General features: G+C 34.4%; 1 protein-coding gene across 4 annotated transcripts in view; it reads left to right on the forward strand.

Annotated features, from left to right (window-relative positions):
* Positions 1 to 18,491, forward strand: part of LOC145284835 (xylulose kinase-like) — a 225,628-nt gene that overhangs the window by 114,289 nt on the left and 92,848 nt on the right. For 3 of the 4 annotated variants that reach the window (XM_080133812.1, XM_080133811.1, XM_080133814.1), the window contains exon 2: positions 14,545 to 14,627. In XM_080133812.1, the coding sequence (XP_079989938.1) occupies positions 14,545 to 14,627 (83 nt within the window). Of the gene's footprint in view, positions 1 to 4,979; positions 5,161 to 14,544; positions 14,628 to 18,491 lie in introns of all 4 variants that reach the window. The other variant, XM_080133813.1, reaches the window with a different exon arrangement.

The raw sequence follows: 18,491 nt of genomic DNA on the forward strand, positions 1-18,491 counted from the left end.
TCTGTTCAAAATTCCGTGAAAATTCCCAAGTTCAACAGAAAAATTCCTGAATTCAACAAAATACACCTGAGGAAGTTCATAGGTTACTTTTTTTTTTCTTTTTTTTTTACATAGGAGTCACCGCTTATCAAGGCCCGGAGGCCACTCGAGGATAGGGGTTAATGGGTATACATTAGTCAATGTGATTATTGCATAGTAGACATAAGTAGTGGGAGTTTATTACTTAGGGAGACGATTCATTAAGAACTTGTTTATGTTGGACTTGAAGACAATCAGATTGTAGTCAGCTGGAAAGCAGGCAATCGGAAGAGAGTTCCGCAGGCGTGCAGTTCTAAGAAAGATGCTTTGTTCATGGAATCTACATTTAGGTTTAGGCACAGATAAAGAGTGTGGGAAACTATTGATAGTGATTTTGGCTAGACGAGTGTTTTTTGTGAAAGTTTGACGAGGGGGACCATAGATTGAAGCTCAGCTGAGCACTTTCCATGAAAATAACGATAAAGCAGAGACAGGCTCACTATGTCTCTTCTGTGGGAAAGAGGTTGCAGGGAAGTGAAAAGGGAATCCCCCACTAAGCTACAAAGTCTATTTTGAACTCTGTCAAGGCAGGATAAGCTGCTTCTAGCAACTCTTGCCCAAACGTGGCAACAGTACTCCATCGTTGGCCATACCTGGCTTTTATATAGGTAGACAATTGCATCAGGAGGGAGATATCTACTGGAGCGGTAGAAAGATCCCACCATCGACCGATATGTTGTGAAAATAACACTCAAGGTGAGAACATCAGTCAAAATAATACAAATTGAATTTAAATTATCATTTTTTGCTATCAATAGCTTTCTTCCTACAAAATCAATATTTAATTTTGGTTCATTTTTTTCTTGTAGATCATTAGAACATGTTGTTAAGAAGAATAGAACAGAATTCAAATTACTTTATTTTCAGAAAATACTTTCTCCAGATTAGAATTATTTTCAGATGAACGCCATCGAAAAAAAGTAAAGGTGGAGGACCATAATCCTTTATTGGTTGACACAGAAACAAAATAATGTCTTGTAAAAAAGCTGCATAGTTTAAGAAAAGGAAAGCCAAACAAATTGAAAGTAGAGAGAGTTAGTGTACCCCTTTCTCTCCGAACGACGTCCAGTGTGTGATGTCATCAGATTTATTTGCTGTGAGTCTCGTTTGGTCGCCGGTACTGGGTTGTTTCTTCGATAAGGGGCCTGGTTGATGAGAGGATCCAGTCAGATACGCTGCTACTCTCCCCATGTTGCTTTTGATAAAGTGTGCAATTAATTGAACCCTGGTCTCTTAGATCAACGTCATAGGAAAGTAGAGGTCATTTCAAACTAAAAGAAGAAAAGAAGTCGATAACTGGGATTATTATATAAAACAGGCTAATTATTCACTGGAAGTTACAAAATAAATCATTGATAAGTTTCCAACTCAAGATGCAAATGTTTGCGGGCTGTCTGATTCTATTAGTAAAGTTGGGGCAGTCAACCTTAAATCTGGGGACTTGTCACTTCACAGTGTGGATTCAAAGTCAAGCAGAGTATGTCCTTGAGGCTATTTTTGCCTTTATTATATTGAGAATCAGGTGGGTTTAACCACGCCTCCTGATCCACAGAATTCCATTTCACATTTCTAAGTAAACCAATTTCAGGCAGTTTTTGAAATTCTCAAGCTCTAAAAAAATTTCCTTTTTATTCTTCCTCAAATCTTTATTTTTTTTTTTTTACATGGAGTTCACCACTTATCAAGGCCCAATGGCCACTCAGGGATAACGGTTATTGTGTGTACAGTAATCAAAGGGATAGTGTAGCAATTTGTTTGGCAATAGTTTGGCAATTTGACAAGTTCCATCTCAATACCACTCTTATTAAGAAAAACAGTTAACCTTATTTCTTATTTGTAGGTCATCTGAAATATCGGCCAAATATTGAGTTTCTTTGGATAGGAAAAACAAGATGGTAGATACAAATTCAAGTGTTCATTAAATGTTATTCGGGAATTCAGTTATCCCCCAAAAGATAACCAATTAATTTATTTTTTTACTTATACGAATTGACATTTGGGGAAAACCCTTGATTATGCAAATGAAGCAAGAGGAGGAAAGACTCTCTCACATGGGTGATGGTGAAAAATAGAAACCTAATGGAGGGTAAAAGTAATGGGACCCTTCTGTTGAGAGTGGCCATCAGAGATACAGATTTGAGGAAGAAGAAAAGGATCTCAATTTCAAAAACTGCTTGAGTTTGGTACATATTACCAAAGTACAGAAGAAAAATATGTAAGTTTACAGATACAAATTGTGGATTTGTTATTGATGGCATTACTTCAAAACAACTTATTTTGTACTGTTATGTTTTCAATGTTTTTTGTTGCAATATTTAATAATGGGATATGCTCCCTGAAAGTTGCTGATAGGAACTAATGAATCAAATTAATTCACGTTCTGTTATCAACCAATCAGAAACCAAAGTTGCTTCATAAATATTGAATCTTTTAGCATTCTAGCATATAATTTTCTTGTATCAACATGAGAAGGATTTTTTGCTCTTTGCTTGCAAAATTATAAAGCCCAGGACCTGTACAGAACAGCTACCCACTGAAAATTCTTCATATCCAGGACTTGTACAGAATAGCTACCCATCAGAAACTATTCTGAAATTAAACATAGCTTCCAATTCAAGATATTTATATATATCTCTTATTCTTGCTTTTTTTTATATAGGACCTCAAACGTTAATTATGTGCATGCTTTCTTGTGCTGTACCTTAATCCATTGTCTTTCCTCTTCTCTTTCAATGTTAATTGACACCACAGTTCTTCTTCATCTCATTTGTTTAGTTATATGAATAAAACTTTTCATGCAGAAAGCACACAAGGAGACGTTCGCTGAGAGTTTCTCAACAATTAAATTTTTATAGAGAATCAACTCACACCGGAGAGAGAGAGAGAGAGAGAGAGAGAGAGAGAGAGAGAGAGAGAGAGAGAGAGAGAGAGTAAGGGGGTTGTACCTACTTCCACAGACAACTGATTTGAAAACCTTTGTTTTCTCTCAGCTCAAGAAACATGACATCATTCGTCATCTCGACTCATAACTCTGCTTTGTCTGACCTCTCATTTTGTTTTAATCTCACATATCAGCCATTCTTGATTCAACCTTGGAAATGATTCTGTTTTGCAGATTTGGGTTATCATGACATGTAATAAGAGTATCCCTTGTCAAAATCCACACTAGCTAACTTAATCGCTATTGACATATGTAACAAATATGCAACAGTACTAAAACCATGATTTATGTAATTTTCTTGAGTAAAAATAAACACTTAAGCAAAACACATTACGTGTGGAATTTTTTATGTAAGTTTTCAATTTATATAAGTCATCATCAAGGTATATCGGACATTTTGTGGGCAAAAAACTAAAACTCACTGCTTTTCTTTTTTTAAAAAGTCCATCCGCATTTTTGGAGCAATTAAAAGCATGAATAACTGTGGGTTTTTTTTTCTTTCTTTTTTTTTTATTCCTTTTTCTTCTTTTGGTGAATGATCTATTTCGGATATATTTTTTCTGTCAGCAGCCATTAACGTCCAAAATAACACCATATAATGTATTTAAAATCTTGAACAAAGAACATTTCCATTAATACACAAAACAAAAACAAACGGCGGCGATCTATATATTATTCATTTATTCTTAAAATAGAGAGTTTCAAATCAATAGATGAATTTCAATTGTTTTAAGAACAACTATTTCAGAAGATTTCCATATTAAACAGACACTGCAGTCAAACGTTGGCCTTAGAAGAAAATATTGGTGTTGGGAAGTTGTTTTTCCTAATATGTGAAGTCTAAGATCATGTGACAGCGGAATGGTCACCTATTGGTTTGTTTTGACATACGATCATCTATATAAAGGCATAACTTCCTCCTCCATTCTGTTTTTGGTTTAATCACTAAAACGACAACATTGTGCACTCACACGTTTTGCTAAGTCTATCTTTCATTATATTAATGTATAAGAAAGTTTAATATGTGTGCATATTTTTTTGGTGTAAAATACATCTTGCTACATTTTTAGAAGTGTATATTGTTGCTGTGAAATACATCTTGCTACATTTTTAGAAGTGTATATTGTTGCTGTGAAATACATCTTGTTACATTTTTAGAAGTGTATATTGTTGCTGTGAAATACATCTTGTTATATTTTTAGAAGTGTATATTGTTGCTGTGAAATACATCTTGTTATATTTTTAGAAGTGTATATTGTTGCTGTGAAATACATCTTGCTACATTTTTAGAAGTGTATATTGTTGCTGTGAAATACATCTTGTTATATTTTTAGAAGTGTATATTGTTGCTGTGAAATACATCTTGTTACATTTTTAGAAGTGTATATTTTTACTGTAAATACATTTTGTTAGATTTTAAAAGTGTATATTTCTGGTCTAAAATACATGCTGTTTTAGTTTTAGAAATAAGTTTTTTTTTTCTTTTTTATGTATATGTAAACAAAAAAAAAAAAACGATAATTCATATTCATATTGACTTGCTTTTTTGTAAAAAATATTTTGTTTGATTGGAAATTGCTTGTAAATGTTTGAGCTAGGGTCCAAAGTGTGTTTCCAGTAATTATTGGGGCGGAGGAATGCAGCAGAAATATCTCCCATATTTAAAAGATTGACAAATGAAGAGGAAACACGATTTATTAAAAATTAATGTTACTCTTGTTTAAACACAGGGTCCCAGTTTTTGTTTTCAGAGTTACATCTTCTAAATAGTAGCCTCTATTTCACTAAACATTGTAGGGGGAGGGTTTCTGAAGTTTTTGATAATTCAGTCATTAATTATCAGGTCGGTGTTAAAGATTTCACTGATTTGTTGAAGGGACATTTTAAACCTTCTAATCTATTTTATGTATATTATTATTAAGCATATTGTCATGATTAATTTATAATTTTTCTCTTTTAGATTATTAAAGCATCATTCATATTTTTCTGCAATCTTCTTACATGTCTCGATTCGAAAACGACCTTCTTTAGTCAACAAAAAGTGAGTCCTCTCACATCATGATAATGCTCATCCTTACATTGACCAAAGATCTCCTAGAAGAATTTTTAAAGTATGGAAAACCACTTATAATTCAATGGCTGTGAGTTTTTTTTTTCAAAAATAAACAACTATAAACAGAACGACTCATAGAAATCTATCTATATTCTTTTTTTCATTTTTAATATACTTTCATAGAAATGTTTCTGTTATGTCACAAAAACTATTTTCTTTACGTCACAAGTGTCACGCTCATACATTAATTCCATAGCTAATAAAACATACTGCCCCAACGGGTCTGGGGTAGTTTAGTTTTATTATAGCTTTCATTCATTTCTTACCCATCCTGTATATTCTCCTGGCATATTTCCCTCAGATTAGCATTTATTTAGAGGATTACAAAACCATTTAGTAATGATGGGACGATTCCGATACAATTACCGATTCCGAGTTTTTACAGATGTTTTAATATTTAAATATAGAGTTGTTATTTTTTCCCAGTTACTAAATGTTAAATGTGCAGATATTTTCTCAAGCATAAAAATACACTTGTGGGAAATAGTCTATAGATTTTAGTTTTAATGATAGTTTAAAATTAATAAATATTTATTTTATCATTACTACCAGCAGTGGAAGATTTTGCTTTAAACAAAATCATATAAAAAAGACAATGAATCGTTTTTGGCATCGGAAAATAGGCACAAGATTTTCCAATTCTGATACTGATTCCAATACCCTTTAAAGTCCCGATTTTTCCAATTTCCAATTCCAATTAATCGTCCTAACACTACCATTTAGATGGACTTAGGTTAACATCACAAGAGGAGATCAAACATGAGTTAGATTCATATTTCACATCAAAACCTAAAGAATTTTACAAGCAAGGCTAATTGATGTGTTGATAGATCGGATCAAGTTAGGGAGTAAAGGTCGTTACTGCTATCAATAAAGATTAAAATAAAAAAACATAGTTTTTCATTTTCAAGATAAAATGTTAAATCGGCAAAAACTACTGACCTAATGCATGAACATTTTGTATGAAAACATTAAAACATGACATGCCGGTTTCCCAGTCATGTTCGTTCAATTTCTTATCAATCATTAATTTTATGGATAAAAATTCTGATTAGTGTGTAGAATACTTCTGAGCATTTGATCTGACAATCTCAAAGCAAAGTGAATGTGCAGGAGACTGAATAACAGAAAATTTCACAACTTGAACACTGTCTGGAGTTGAGCGCTTCAAAGCATTCCGGATGATTTTCTTTTAAGTGCCGAACATGTTGCTCTGAACTTCGCAATCCATAGTAGTATTGATTTTCTATCTGAAACAGCATCATTCTGTCCTAACATATAATGAGATTGAAAAGCTCTCTGTGTTGCAATTATAGATTTACTATTCTACAAAAACCTTTCTAAAGCAAAAACAGCAAGCTGTCGGTGGCTAAGCATGTAATAACATGGATGATTGATAATCTGGGTATGCCAAGTTTGAATCCTGTTCATTCCACATAAACATTTTCATTTACAGATGTTAGCAATCTTCACATGGTGGCTCCTAGAAGTAACCGATGTCTTTCTAGAAAGATATCCGGGAAACGAATGCCAACAATAATCATCTGATTCATATGAAATGAATGGATGATGCTGAGCAAACAGTAAAAACAACGCAAACCATATTGTTTGACTAGCCTGGGTGCCCGGTGTTGCTCGGATGTTTGGAAATGTGTGTTGAGCAAAAAAAAAAAGTGGTAGTAGGCAGGCAGGCAGGCAGGCTTGAACCTGTACCGTGAAGGAGGAAAAGAACGTAAAAAAAAAAAACAAAAAAGAATGTGACGTCTTTGCTGTTGTGTCTATCATCAAACCAGAAATGGCGAAGGTTTAAATTAAGGCTAGTCGATCGAAAAGAGGGGATGACTTTCGAAAATATCGGCGAAAAAAGCGATTCTTCCTTGTAGAAAAGTGCCTGGTTGAGGGTGAAGGAAATAATGTTTTTAGCCAATTTTTTTATATTTGTCGTCCGAAGGGTTAAGCTTCAAAACGATCCTGCCAGACTCAATATAATATGCATAAATTTGAAGTAGAAAAAAAAGATACATTTTGCTTCATTTCTTAGATTTTGATGTACATATTTTTTTATAGACTGAGAAAGATCTTTTGACAAAACTACTTGCGAATTAAAAAGAAGTCACTTGTACTTAGTCGTACCAAGATCATGACTCAGTCGTGAGATAAGATACTCACCAGTAAAAGAAAAAAATTACTATAAAAAGGAGAAAGAGGACGATCACAGGAGAGATGTGGACCATGGAATGAAATAACGTCAAGATCACGTGGAGGACGTCACAGCCATAACAATGAGGAAATATGTCGTTGTTACAAAGAAAAAGTGAGTTGAAGTTCTTTCCTATTCTCTGTCTCCTTTGCTACAGAGCATACAACGTGTTGGTTCCTGGACGACGTTACAAGCATATAGGTATGAAAGAGTGCCCAGTGGCACAGAAGTAAGAATTGGTGAAAAGTTTCTGAGCAGGTTAGGTTGGTGGTTAAATGTAGAGGTTCCTGGGATTAGAGAAATTCCTTGGTTTATTTGCTTGATCGAGGTTAGAACTCCAACTTTGTTAGTCGAATGTGGATTTGGTATTGGAGAAGCAACTTCGTAGTCAATTTCTCTAATAATGAAACAAGACTAAAGATCGATTTTATCAAAGAATTAAGAGAAAATCAAGTTAAATAGGCGAGATATTTCAATAGTCCCTATGCTATGATTGAACGGAAAAAGGAGGGTAGAAAGTGAGTCTCACCTCCCTTATTATTCTATATGCGATGTTTCTGAAAAAAGAGGAAGAATTGCTGTCTTCTGATTTGAACGCTATCTATCTAACACTTTTCATTGGTTAATTTTTAACTTTGAAATCATATTTTTAAGCTCTTTACATCAAGTGGCTGTATTCCTTGTCGGGGGCGATTTTCATTTTTTTTTTTTCATTTTTTTCCATTCTTTGTAAACAGTTATAGTGTTTGTTTTTTTTTTTTTACACTGTAACTGTTTACAAAACTTTTTTTTTTAATAAACACTTTCTAAAAACTAAAAATAAAATACTGAAAGATCATCGTAAACTCATACAACAGTTGAAATTTTAAAAACAATGGAGTAAAAAATAAACTGTACCAAAGAAGGTAACTGTGAAATCACAACAATAACTATAATTATGAGAGGGACGCAAAGATTAATTCTCAAATTTCGACGGTCAAATGTAGATGTTAGTGAAATTTTTAGACTGAGCTTGATAGATCTGTTCGAGTATAGATGTTATACTGAAGTTGGGTGACTGCTGAGCAACTTGATGCAGAAGTTGCTTTAGAAAGAACAAGTTGAGTCATACAAAAAGTGTGTGTGTCAGTGTATCGACGAGAACAGTTCGTTTGGGTACCGCATGTAGAAACAAATGGGAGATTGAAGGGTTGCCATGGTAGCTTGTACTTACGTTCAGCCTGGGAATTTGGCCTCAGGCTAATGTCTACTGCCAGCTGAAGCCAGGGTGTAAGAGGAAAGAGACAGAGGGTTTGTGATTTCGATTTTTATGTGCTTGGTCATATGATTGAGATTGGACAAGCCAGGGAGAAAATGGATTTTAAATCTCAAGTTGTGAGGATTAGCTCCTGCCTGTGATTGTAGTGAGTTTTGGGACATCTGAAATTCAACAAATTTTTGAAGAAGATGGAAATGATAATAACTGATTATCATGCCATGATAACGTAAACTTAACGAAAACATTAGAGAAATTGATTACGTGATGAAAGTAATAAAGAAAGCGGCTTACACAAATGGGTGCACATCTCTCTTTTTCCTGTTGGGAATGAATGAGGGAAGAAAAGAGAAAGAAAAGATATTCGTTTGTAGGAGGCTCAGTAATATATATATACTATTAATTTACATAAGAGGACAGGAACTTTTATGAAAAGGACGAGTTGGAAGCACAGCAGACAGTTAGTTTTTCGACAGCTGAGAGAGAGAATGGACAGTGGAAATTGCAGTTGAACTTAGTTATGGGAAAGCAGGAGTTCGAACAAATATTTTTCTCCATTTAATTTCCTTTTTTTTTTCATTCACTTATACTGTGGTGGTGCAGGCTTTACTAATTGCATGTGGATTTGATTTTGAACTGAAATATCTCAAGAGACACATATCCATGTGCGACCTGGCACTTGAGAATATTCCAATATTTAGAGAGTGTTGATGGAAAAGCCTCACAAGGAGTATCCTCGAGTTTAGTTATACCGGCCTTCCTTGAACAAGGAGTTACACGATTATCACTATAAATAGCGCTAGTAATTCCAACACCGGTGAGAGAGATGCGACTGCGCTTCAACTGATAGCTGAGTGCTCAGCAGATATACACGCTTTCCTATCTTTATACATTATTGTTAATACACTTGTTCCTTAACCGAACCTCGACTTAATTGTTCTTATTTTCACTGTTGTTCCATGACACAACAGATTGGCGACAAGTAATCGAAACGACCATCACTGCAGAGAATCACCATAAGTGATTGAAATAAAGATTTGTAAAATCTTTATGGGAGAACACCTTCGTCATTTCAGCAGATATTTAGATACGTAAGGATTAACACAAATTAATTACTACAATAGTAATTGGCGACGGGAAAAAACTTGCTACCAAAATCTACAGCGAAAAATGCGAATGTTGTCAATTATTTAATGATTGAACACACTTACAAAGTGTTTTAGAAAGGGAAAAATGGTTCATTTTTTCTTCACCAGAAGCCATTTTTCCTATAGTAAGAATTTTCTTCTGCAAAGTTAAATGTCCAAAACCAACTAGCAAATACCGTGTAAGCTTATCGTTATTTCGATAACATCTGGGATTAAAAAAAAAAGAAAACACGCTTGACCTTGTCAAGAGAAAAACAGACAGACCATGAAAAATAATTATTTGTGTACGTCATTTTTGCTTAGCAAAGAGGGTAAAAAAAAAAAAAATAACTAAAAGTTTCCCATACGAATTCGTCGGATATTTAAAGCGATGGATTTTATTTTTGTTACGTAAAAACGCGTGCAAATAAAAAAAATGTTAAACAAATGTTATTTCGCTGGATTGTCTCTAGTAAGACTAGAAATATAGCGTTCAACAAAATAAGTTACAAAATGACTGCTAAACTGTTGTTCTTCAAACAAAAGAATTGGGAAAGAAAACTTGGTTGTTTTTTTTTTTTTTTTACTAAGGAATATTTATTTACTAAGGAATATTTATTTAATACAAGCGTAAATTGTAAATTGAATTTGTATGATGGATGCGAAATTCAAATCATAACGCATTTTATCAAACAGCTGTGTGGGCTGCTATTGAAAATTTCAGTTATAATCCAGAAGACTATGTCACTTGGGTCCAATACTATAGACGTTATGAGGATATTTTTATATCGGGTTGTAGTACCTGGTCAGACGTGAAAAAAGTTAGGCTTTTGCTAAGGAAATTAAGAACAGCCGAGCATACAAAGTTTGTGAATTTCATTCTCTCAAAAAAGACCAGTGAGTTGAGCTTCCAAGAAACAGTTACGCTACTTACAGAACTGTTTTCTGCAAAAACGTCTATTTTCCATAGGCGATATAAATGTATTAATGTTACTAGAAGAGAGGAAGACGACTACACTACTTATGCAAGTATAGTTAACAAGCATTACGACGATTTTAAACTGGAGGAATTATCATCAGATAATTTTAAATGTTTAATATTTGTGCAAGGGCTGGTCTTAAATAAAGATGCTGAAATCAGGAGTCATGTTTTAAATAAACTCAAAAACGAACCGAATTTAAAACTACAAAACTTAGCGGAAGACTGTGAATGGTTTATTGCGTGGAAACAAGACAGTCGTGACATAGAGGAAAGCGGAGTGTCGCATATTAAAACGATCCATCAAAAGAAAAATTCGACTTCAAAAAATAACCAGAGAATGAAACAGTTAAAAGATCCACCTGGGCCATGTTGGAGGTGTGGAAATAAACATTGGTACAATGAGTGTCCCTACAAATTCAAACAATGTGACAACTGCCACCAGAAAGGGCATAAAGCGCCGCATTGTAGAAAAAAATCTGGTAGAAAGACATCCATTAAACTTACGAAAATTGAACCTGAGGAGCCAAATATCCGGAAACATGTACAGGTCAAAATGTTTAAAAAGAAAGTAAGGCTACAGCTTGATAGTGGGTTTGACATTTCCATTATTAATGTACAGACATGGAAGAGGCTTGGGAGACCCACTATGATTAAATCACATAAACGACGAGAAGCGTCAGTGACGAAAAAATTACCTTCGAAGGAGAATTATTGACAAATATTTTTTTCCAGACCAGGGCCGAAAAAGCAAGAATTTTTGTCATGCGAAAATCAAACAACCTCTTTGGAACTGATCTGTTCGAAAAGTTTAGACTATGGGGTCTGCCTTTAAGCTCATTTTGCCAAAAGGTTGAGGATTCGAATGTGGAGGCAGAAAAACTTAAGAGGGAGTAAAAAGATAATTTCCTAGACGTATTCTCAGGCGGAAAGGTGGGAAGGTGTACAAAAGCGGTCACAAAATTTGATGTAAAAGTAAATGAACAGCCAATGTTAAGAAAGAAAAGAAATGTTCCATACGCCGCTATAGAACAGATAGACGGTGAATTAGAAAGACTCAAAAACATGGATGTCATCGGAAAAATTGATCACAGTGAGTGGACTGCACCAACAGTTTACATCAAAAAGAAGAGTGAGGAGATTCGGGTTTGTGCCGACTTCACAACAGGCTTAAACAGGGCATTACAAGATCACCATTATCCTCTCCTGAGCCCTGAAGAGATATTTGCGAAACTGAGTGGATGGAAATATTTTTCTAAAATCAACCTCAGTGATGCGTACTTACAAGTTCCAGTTGATGAGGAGTGTTCAAAGCTACTATGTATTAATACCCATAAGGGACTGTACAAATTTAACAGATTTCCTTTTGGAGTCAAAATCGTCCCTGCGATTTTTCTGCAAATTATGGACATTATGTTACATGGGTTGGATTTTGCAGTAGGGTACCTGAACGATGTGTTAATAAAAAGCGCTAGCAAAGAACAACACAAAGCTCATGTAAACCAAGTATTCAAAAGGATCCAGGATTATGGATTTAAAGTAAAACAGGAAAAATTTATATTTTTCATGGAGAAAATGAAATACTTGGGGCAAATCATTGATAAACATGGAAGAAGTCTGGATCCAAATAGATTGAGTACAATAAAGAATATGCCTGCTCCAGAAAATATTGCGTCTTTACAAAGTTTCTTAGGTTTGGCAAATTGCTACAATGTATTTGTGCCAAATATGCATAAACTAAGGTCGCCGTTAAATGAACTGTTAAGGAAAGTCCAAAAATGGGCCTGGACGCAAGAGTGCGAAGAAGCATTTCAGGAAATTAAAGAGACTTTAACGTCTGACTTGTTTCTGGCACATTATAATCCCAAGCATGAAATTATAGTTGCAAGCGATGCCAGCTCCTATGGCATAGGAGCATGCATTTTACACAAAATGGATGTTGGAAAAGTGAAACCCATAGCACATTCATCCTGATCACTTTTGCCAACCGAAAAGAACTACTCACAAATTGAAAAAGAGGTGCTAAGCATTATATTCGTGGTAAAGAAATTTCATCGTTTCCTGCACGGTAGGCAATTTCTGTTATAAACAGACCACAAACCATTATTAACGATTTTCGGATCGAAAAAGGGACTACCACAACATATGGTGAATAGACTCCAAAGATGGGGTACCATACTTCTGAATTACAATTTTCAAATGGAGTATGTACCATCCAAAAAGTTTGGTCATGCAGACGGGTTATCGAGGTTAATACCTAAGCAGACAGAACCATTGGAGGATATGGCAATAGCAGCCATTCAAGCAGAAGTTGAAGTAAAAAATATGTTATATGACACAATAAGAGAACTTCCAGTAACGCTTGATGAGATTAAGAGTAAGTGCGCTCTTTTGTTTATTGGACAAACATGGCCGGAAGTATTAAAATGTAAGAATCCCACATCCGAAGTAACTATCAACTTCCTGTATGAACTATTCGCTAGCTTTGGAGTAGTAGACTACATTGTTACAGACAATGGAACGCAATTTACGTCTACCGAATTCAAACATTTTTGCAAGAATCATCTAATCGAGTGCCCAGCAGATATACACGCTTTCCTATCTTTGTACATTATTGTTAATACACTTGTTCCTTAACCGAACCTCGACTTGATTGTTCTTATTTTCACTGTTGTTCCACGACACAACAGTATGTATGTCAGTGGCATTCACCCTTGGCAGGTCGAACTGTCTTCCTCCAAAGGAAGAAGTGTCAAGGGAATGTTAAATTCACAAGCGGTCCCCAGTCGCTTGTATATATCCTTGTTAGGGTAGATGATGATGTTAAGTTTTTGCAGTTCTTGCAGGTAGGTGTTGATGTCCTCCTACAGACAGCATCTGGTATTTTCAAATGGTCACCCATCTGGTACTGACTAGGCTCAACATTGCTCAACTTTAATGATCTTACAAGAAGGATATTAACTACGTTTATTATTTGTCAGTTATCAGACAATAAAGTTTGAAAGAGATCCCACCATCAGCGTTCAATTTCCTGGACCCCAAATAAGCTAACCAAAAGTTAATCCATTCAAAGGGATATTTAACTACGTTTATTATCTGTCAGTTATCAGACAAAGTTTGAAAGAGATCCCATCATCAGCGTTCAATCTCCTGGATCCCAAATAAGCTAACCAAAAGCCCAATAGGCAAGAAAGAGGTTACAATGCTGGTTGACAAATAGTCTACTCTTAAACTAGTTAAATGACTGACCCAAAACTGGTGTTTTTATCATGATACCACCATCAGAAAGTAAAGTTGAAATTATTTTTTAACCCTTGAAGAAGCAGCCAATTTTCTCATGTTGTCCTATAGTGATGAAAGGTTTATAATGATCATATTTGTCTCTATCTGATCTGTTTTAATCTATTGTCCGTAATTAGAAGGGTAAACATTCACAAAATGCTGGCCAAATCCTCAATGTTGTTTTACAAAAGCACTCCATTGTTAATCTAGTTTCCTTTTCTGTGGCCCATTTCTTCTTTTGTCTGATCTCTTTTCAAAAGGAAGTCGCTACACACAGTGCATGAAGCCACTTGATGTAATTAGCTAATCATAATAATAAAAAGGGAGAATCACTTCAAGATAAAGAAAGTGATGAAGCTCACACCATCAGTGTTAAATCTCTTTGACTCTTAACAAGCTAACCAAAAGTTAAGTGCTTTAAAGGCCTAATGAGGAAGGAAGGAGATAGAAGGCAGATACAAGGCAAGCTACCAAAAAATCTACCTATAATTGATTTTAAATGCATTTTCTGAATGTATCATTTTATTTACAAAAATTGTTAATCCATTTTGCTCTATTCCTACTTTCAGCTTAAAATCATTGCAATCGACTGCCAGTTGAAAATCATCAAAGAGGAATCGGTGTGTTTTGACACGGATCTTCCTGAATTCAAGTAAGATCTGCTTGTTTTTTTTTTTTGTTTGTTTTTGTTTCTTTTATAAAAGTAACTCTAGACAAGACATGAAGCCACTTGGTGTAAAAAAAAAACAACTAACAAGAATGAACGATAATTAATGCAAAGATAAAAGATGTTTATTAACATTCACCTTGAAAAGACAAAGTTTACAGGTAGCAAGAAAACGGTCAGCAGTAGAGACGTTCCACATGCCTGCAGTTATTAGAAAGAAGTTACTGGAATAAGAAGCTGTATTATAATGAGGTATCTGAACAGCAAATTGAAAAAGGTACTCCATTGATGCACATCACTCGAGACAAGACATGAAGCCACTTGATGTAAGAAGCTACAAAAATGAAAGATGATTAATGCAATGACAATAGATATCTATTGGCCTTAGTGATGAAAAGACTAGGTAAGAGGAAAACAGTCAGTAGGAAAAAAGTTCCACAAGCCTGCAGTTCTGTTGGAATATGAAAGATAAGCATTATAATAGATAGGCAAATTAATGGAGATAACTAAATCAACAAGTCAAACGAGCAAGAACAAACAAAGTTGGGAATAAATCAGAAAATTCTGAAGAACTCATGGTTATCATGATGTGTTGTTAATATCATTTCTTGATTTCTAGAAATTTTTAAAAACACTTTTTGTACAACAGCCATCTTGATATGTTTCGTTTTCTGTAAATGGAAAGAGCATCTGTTTTTTTGAGGATTTTTTTGAGAAGGGGAGAGTTTCTTCCGAAATATCAACGTGCCCAATTCATACATCTTGTTAGGTAACAAGAAAAATGAGTTTTCATTAGCTTAATCATATGGACATACTCTCCTAATTTATTTTAAATCAGTTTTGTTCAAACCAAACAGTCAGAGATTATAAAATAGTTATACAGCCAGAAAGTAATCAGAATCAGGAATAAAAAAAAATCGGAATTTTCAGGGCATTAGAATCAGAAAAAATTCAGCTTAATTTCCAATGTCAAAAACGATTCTTTTAATTTTTTTTTTTTTTTTTGCTTTGGTTTAAAATTTCAGTTTTCATTACTGGTACTAATGATAAGATGATAAATATTCATTGATTTTAAACTACCAGTAAAACTAAAATCTATACATCCCCCCCCCCCATACACGTACAAGTGTATTTTTAGGTTTATGAAAATATATGTGCATATTACATGGGTTTTTATGGTAACCGGAAATTGAAAAAAAAAAAGAAAAGAAAAAAAAAACTCTATAGCTAAATATTTAGAGATATTCAAAGAATAAGAATCAGTAATTGTATCAGAATCGGGAATTTAGAACATAATTGATAATTGTATCGAAGTCAATAAAAATTTTGGAATCATTCCATCACTACCAGAAATACAAAAGCATGCTGAGTCAGTGGGCGTACGTACATCTGTATCATCTGTATCATTATTTGTGCTTTTTGTTCACATGTTTTATGCATGGTAAGTCTTCGTTTGGAGCGGAGCAAGAACATAACATTTTCTTCAGCTTGAAATAAAAAATTCCGGTGAAAAAGCAGGAAAACAATGTACTATCAGAAATTTGACAATTGCATCATTGTATTGTTTTGGGGTCAATCAGAGTGGCCGATTTTATTTTCTGTGAAGTGTTGCACTTTCACGGGCTTTTTGTATTTTGTGTGTTTGCTTTTGAGTTTCAGCTAAGAACTTGACATAGACGGACACAGGGAATCCGTTCAGTCACTACATACAGCCGAACTCTAAAGAAAGACACTGAAACTCAACCCCTGCAGGAGACATGGAGCCTCCAACCTTCATCTCTTTCAAACAGTTTATCTTATGCTTAAATAATTAGGCTCATGACTATAAGTTCGTTAGAGACTTGAATCTACTTATTTCATGCCTAAATATAGGCACATCTTCATTAAGTCCGCTAGGAGACTTTTATTTGTATAATTACTGAACTAACATGTACATTCATCATGGACTTGTGCACTATGCTGACAGTGCGAATATTGGATCTTTTACATCATAAAGGCATCTTGTCGACCCCTTTTATGGCTGCGAACACCTATCTTTGAAGATAGAATGAACCTGCTTCCAGATCCTGTTGAAGAAATAAAAACTAACACCTTACCAGGTTGATACAAGCTCTTTATAGAGGCAAAAAATGGACATTCCTTTTTTGCAACCAAGGATCAATAAAATTTGTATTGAATTTTAAAAGTAGGCTTTTGTTGTTAATTGTCTCGGTTTTGCTTTACCTTTAGTCGAGTCTCTTTTGTCGCTGCTGCTTGCCAGTAATTCTTCCTCTTCTTGTAGACGTTGAGATAAAAGACTTTTCCAATATCAGATACATGTGAATCAAAACAAACGCTTTCTTTTGTTCCAGCTTTAATTCAATCTCTAATACCCTGTGGTGACTGAGACACAACAGAAGCCACCATGTAATTCTTTGAGGACCCAGATTCTACACATTCGTCCTGCTTTTCAAATGTTGATTGATTATATGATTGGAACAGCCATCGTTTGCTTCCCAACTTTCTGACTAAACTCCCTGATTCTCATTATTAAAATAATCAGCCGTTTCTTTGTTCTCTAAAATTGACCAATTACGTCATTTATGATGTCTGAGACCAGGCCATACTATCGTCTTGCTCATTCCTTCTTTGTTCAAATTTCCAAATTCTAAATTCCTCAAGCTGCATTCATAGCCAGCTGAGCAAATTGCATATTTACCTAGTTAAACTACTCGCTATCATAGAGCCTCAATCTGTCACAGCCACTGTTTCCTTGCAGCGAGTGCATGACAGTCCTGGCCATTCATCCCTCAGTTTTTCTACATCATCACCATAGAGATTAAGTCAATAATCTTTAATCGAGTCTCTGTTTTACTTTACACTTTTAGTCGAGTCTCTTTAAGTCAATAATGGTACATGAATTGACGATAGTTATTCTGACATTCCTATTGTTGCCCATTTGATTTTAACCGCAATCATTTGTCTATCGAGACTCTTCCCTTTGTTGATCAATGCTGCTTTTGTAGATTTGTGGATCATATGACCAGATTAAAAACAGTTTTTAATTTCTGGGATTTGATTGCCCTCTGATTCAAATTAGTGAATCTTTTTTCTCTTCGAGTTAAGTGTTATTTAAATCTGAATTCATAGTTGTTGCTGGCCTGCTTTAAGTAGGATTAAAACTACTACCTTCAGATAATGCAGACACGTTGAGTCTCTACAGTTCCAGTTGAGCATTGTCTGAAGATAACAGTTTCAATCTTACTCGAAGTAGACCAGAGGATTAGTTGGTCAAAACATGGTGAGACAACAACAACGATAGAAGGCAGTAATTACTGGAGATACAAGGCTCAATATTTCTATCCCACCATAGTTAACTGCCTGAAGAAGGTCAGAGGATGAGTGTGCCGAAATATGGTGAAACAACAACAACTATGAAAATGAGGATAACAGGCTACAAAAAAATGCATGCACAAATTATGAAGCCTCATCTCAAAGGATTAAAAAAAATATATAATATATGAAATTTGTAAGATTAGAAAGCCAACATATTTTAAAAAAATAAATAAATAAACAAATATGTATTTGTTTTAGCTGAGTTTATTTTAAATTTTGTTTGTTTATTTTTTTCAAAAATTCTGCATTGTATCAGTTTTCTAAACTTAAAAATTCCAATTAAAATTCAAATATTTGAATTTCAATTCTAGTCAAACTGCACCAAACAGTTTTAGTACTTTTCCATTGGTCCATTATTTAGTGTTACCACTCCTCCTCCAACTCACAAGAAAGTGAATAAAAAAAAAGAAAGGAAAAGAACAAAGTAAGGATAAGACGAGGAGAGAAAGAAAGGTAGCAATCTTAACAAACAAG

Source organism: Euprymna scolopes, chromosome 9 (genome assembly GCF_053919585.1).
Source record: "Euprymna scolopes isolate OS-2025 chromosome 9, ASM5391958v1, whole genome shotgun sequence".
NCBI classification, from domain to species: domain Eukaryota; kingdom Metazoa; phylum Mollusca; class Cephalopoda; order Sepiida; family Sepiolidae; genus Euprymna; species Euprymna scolopes.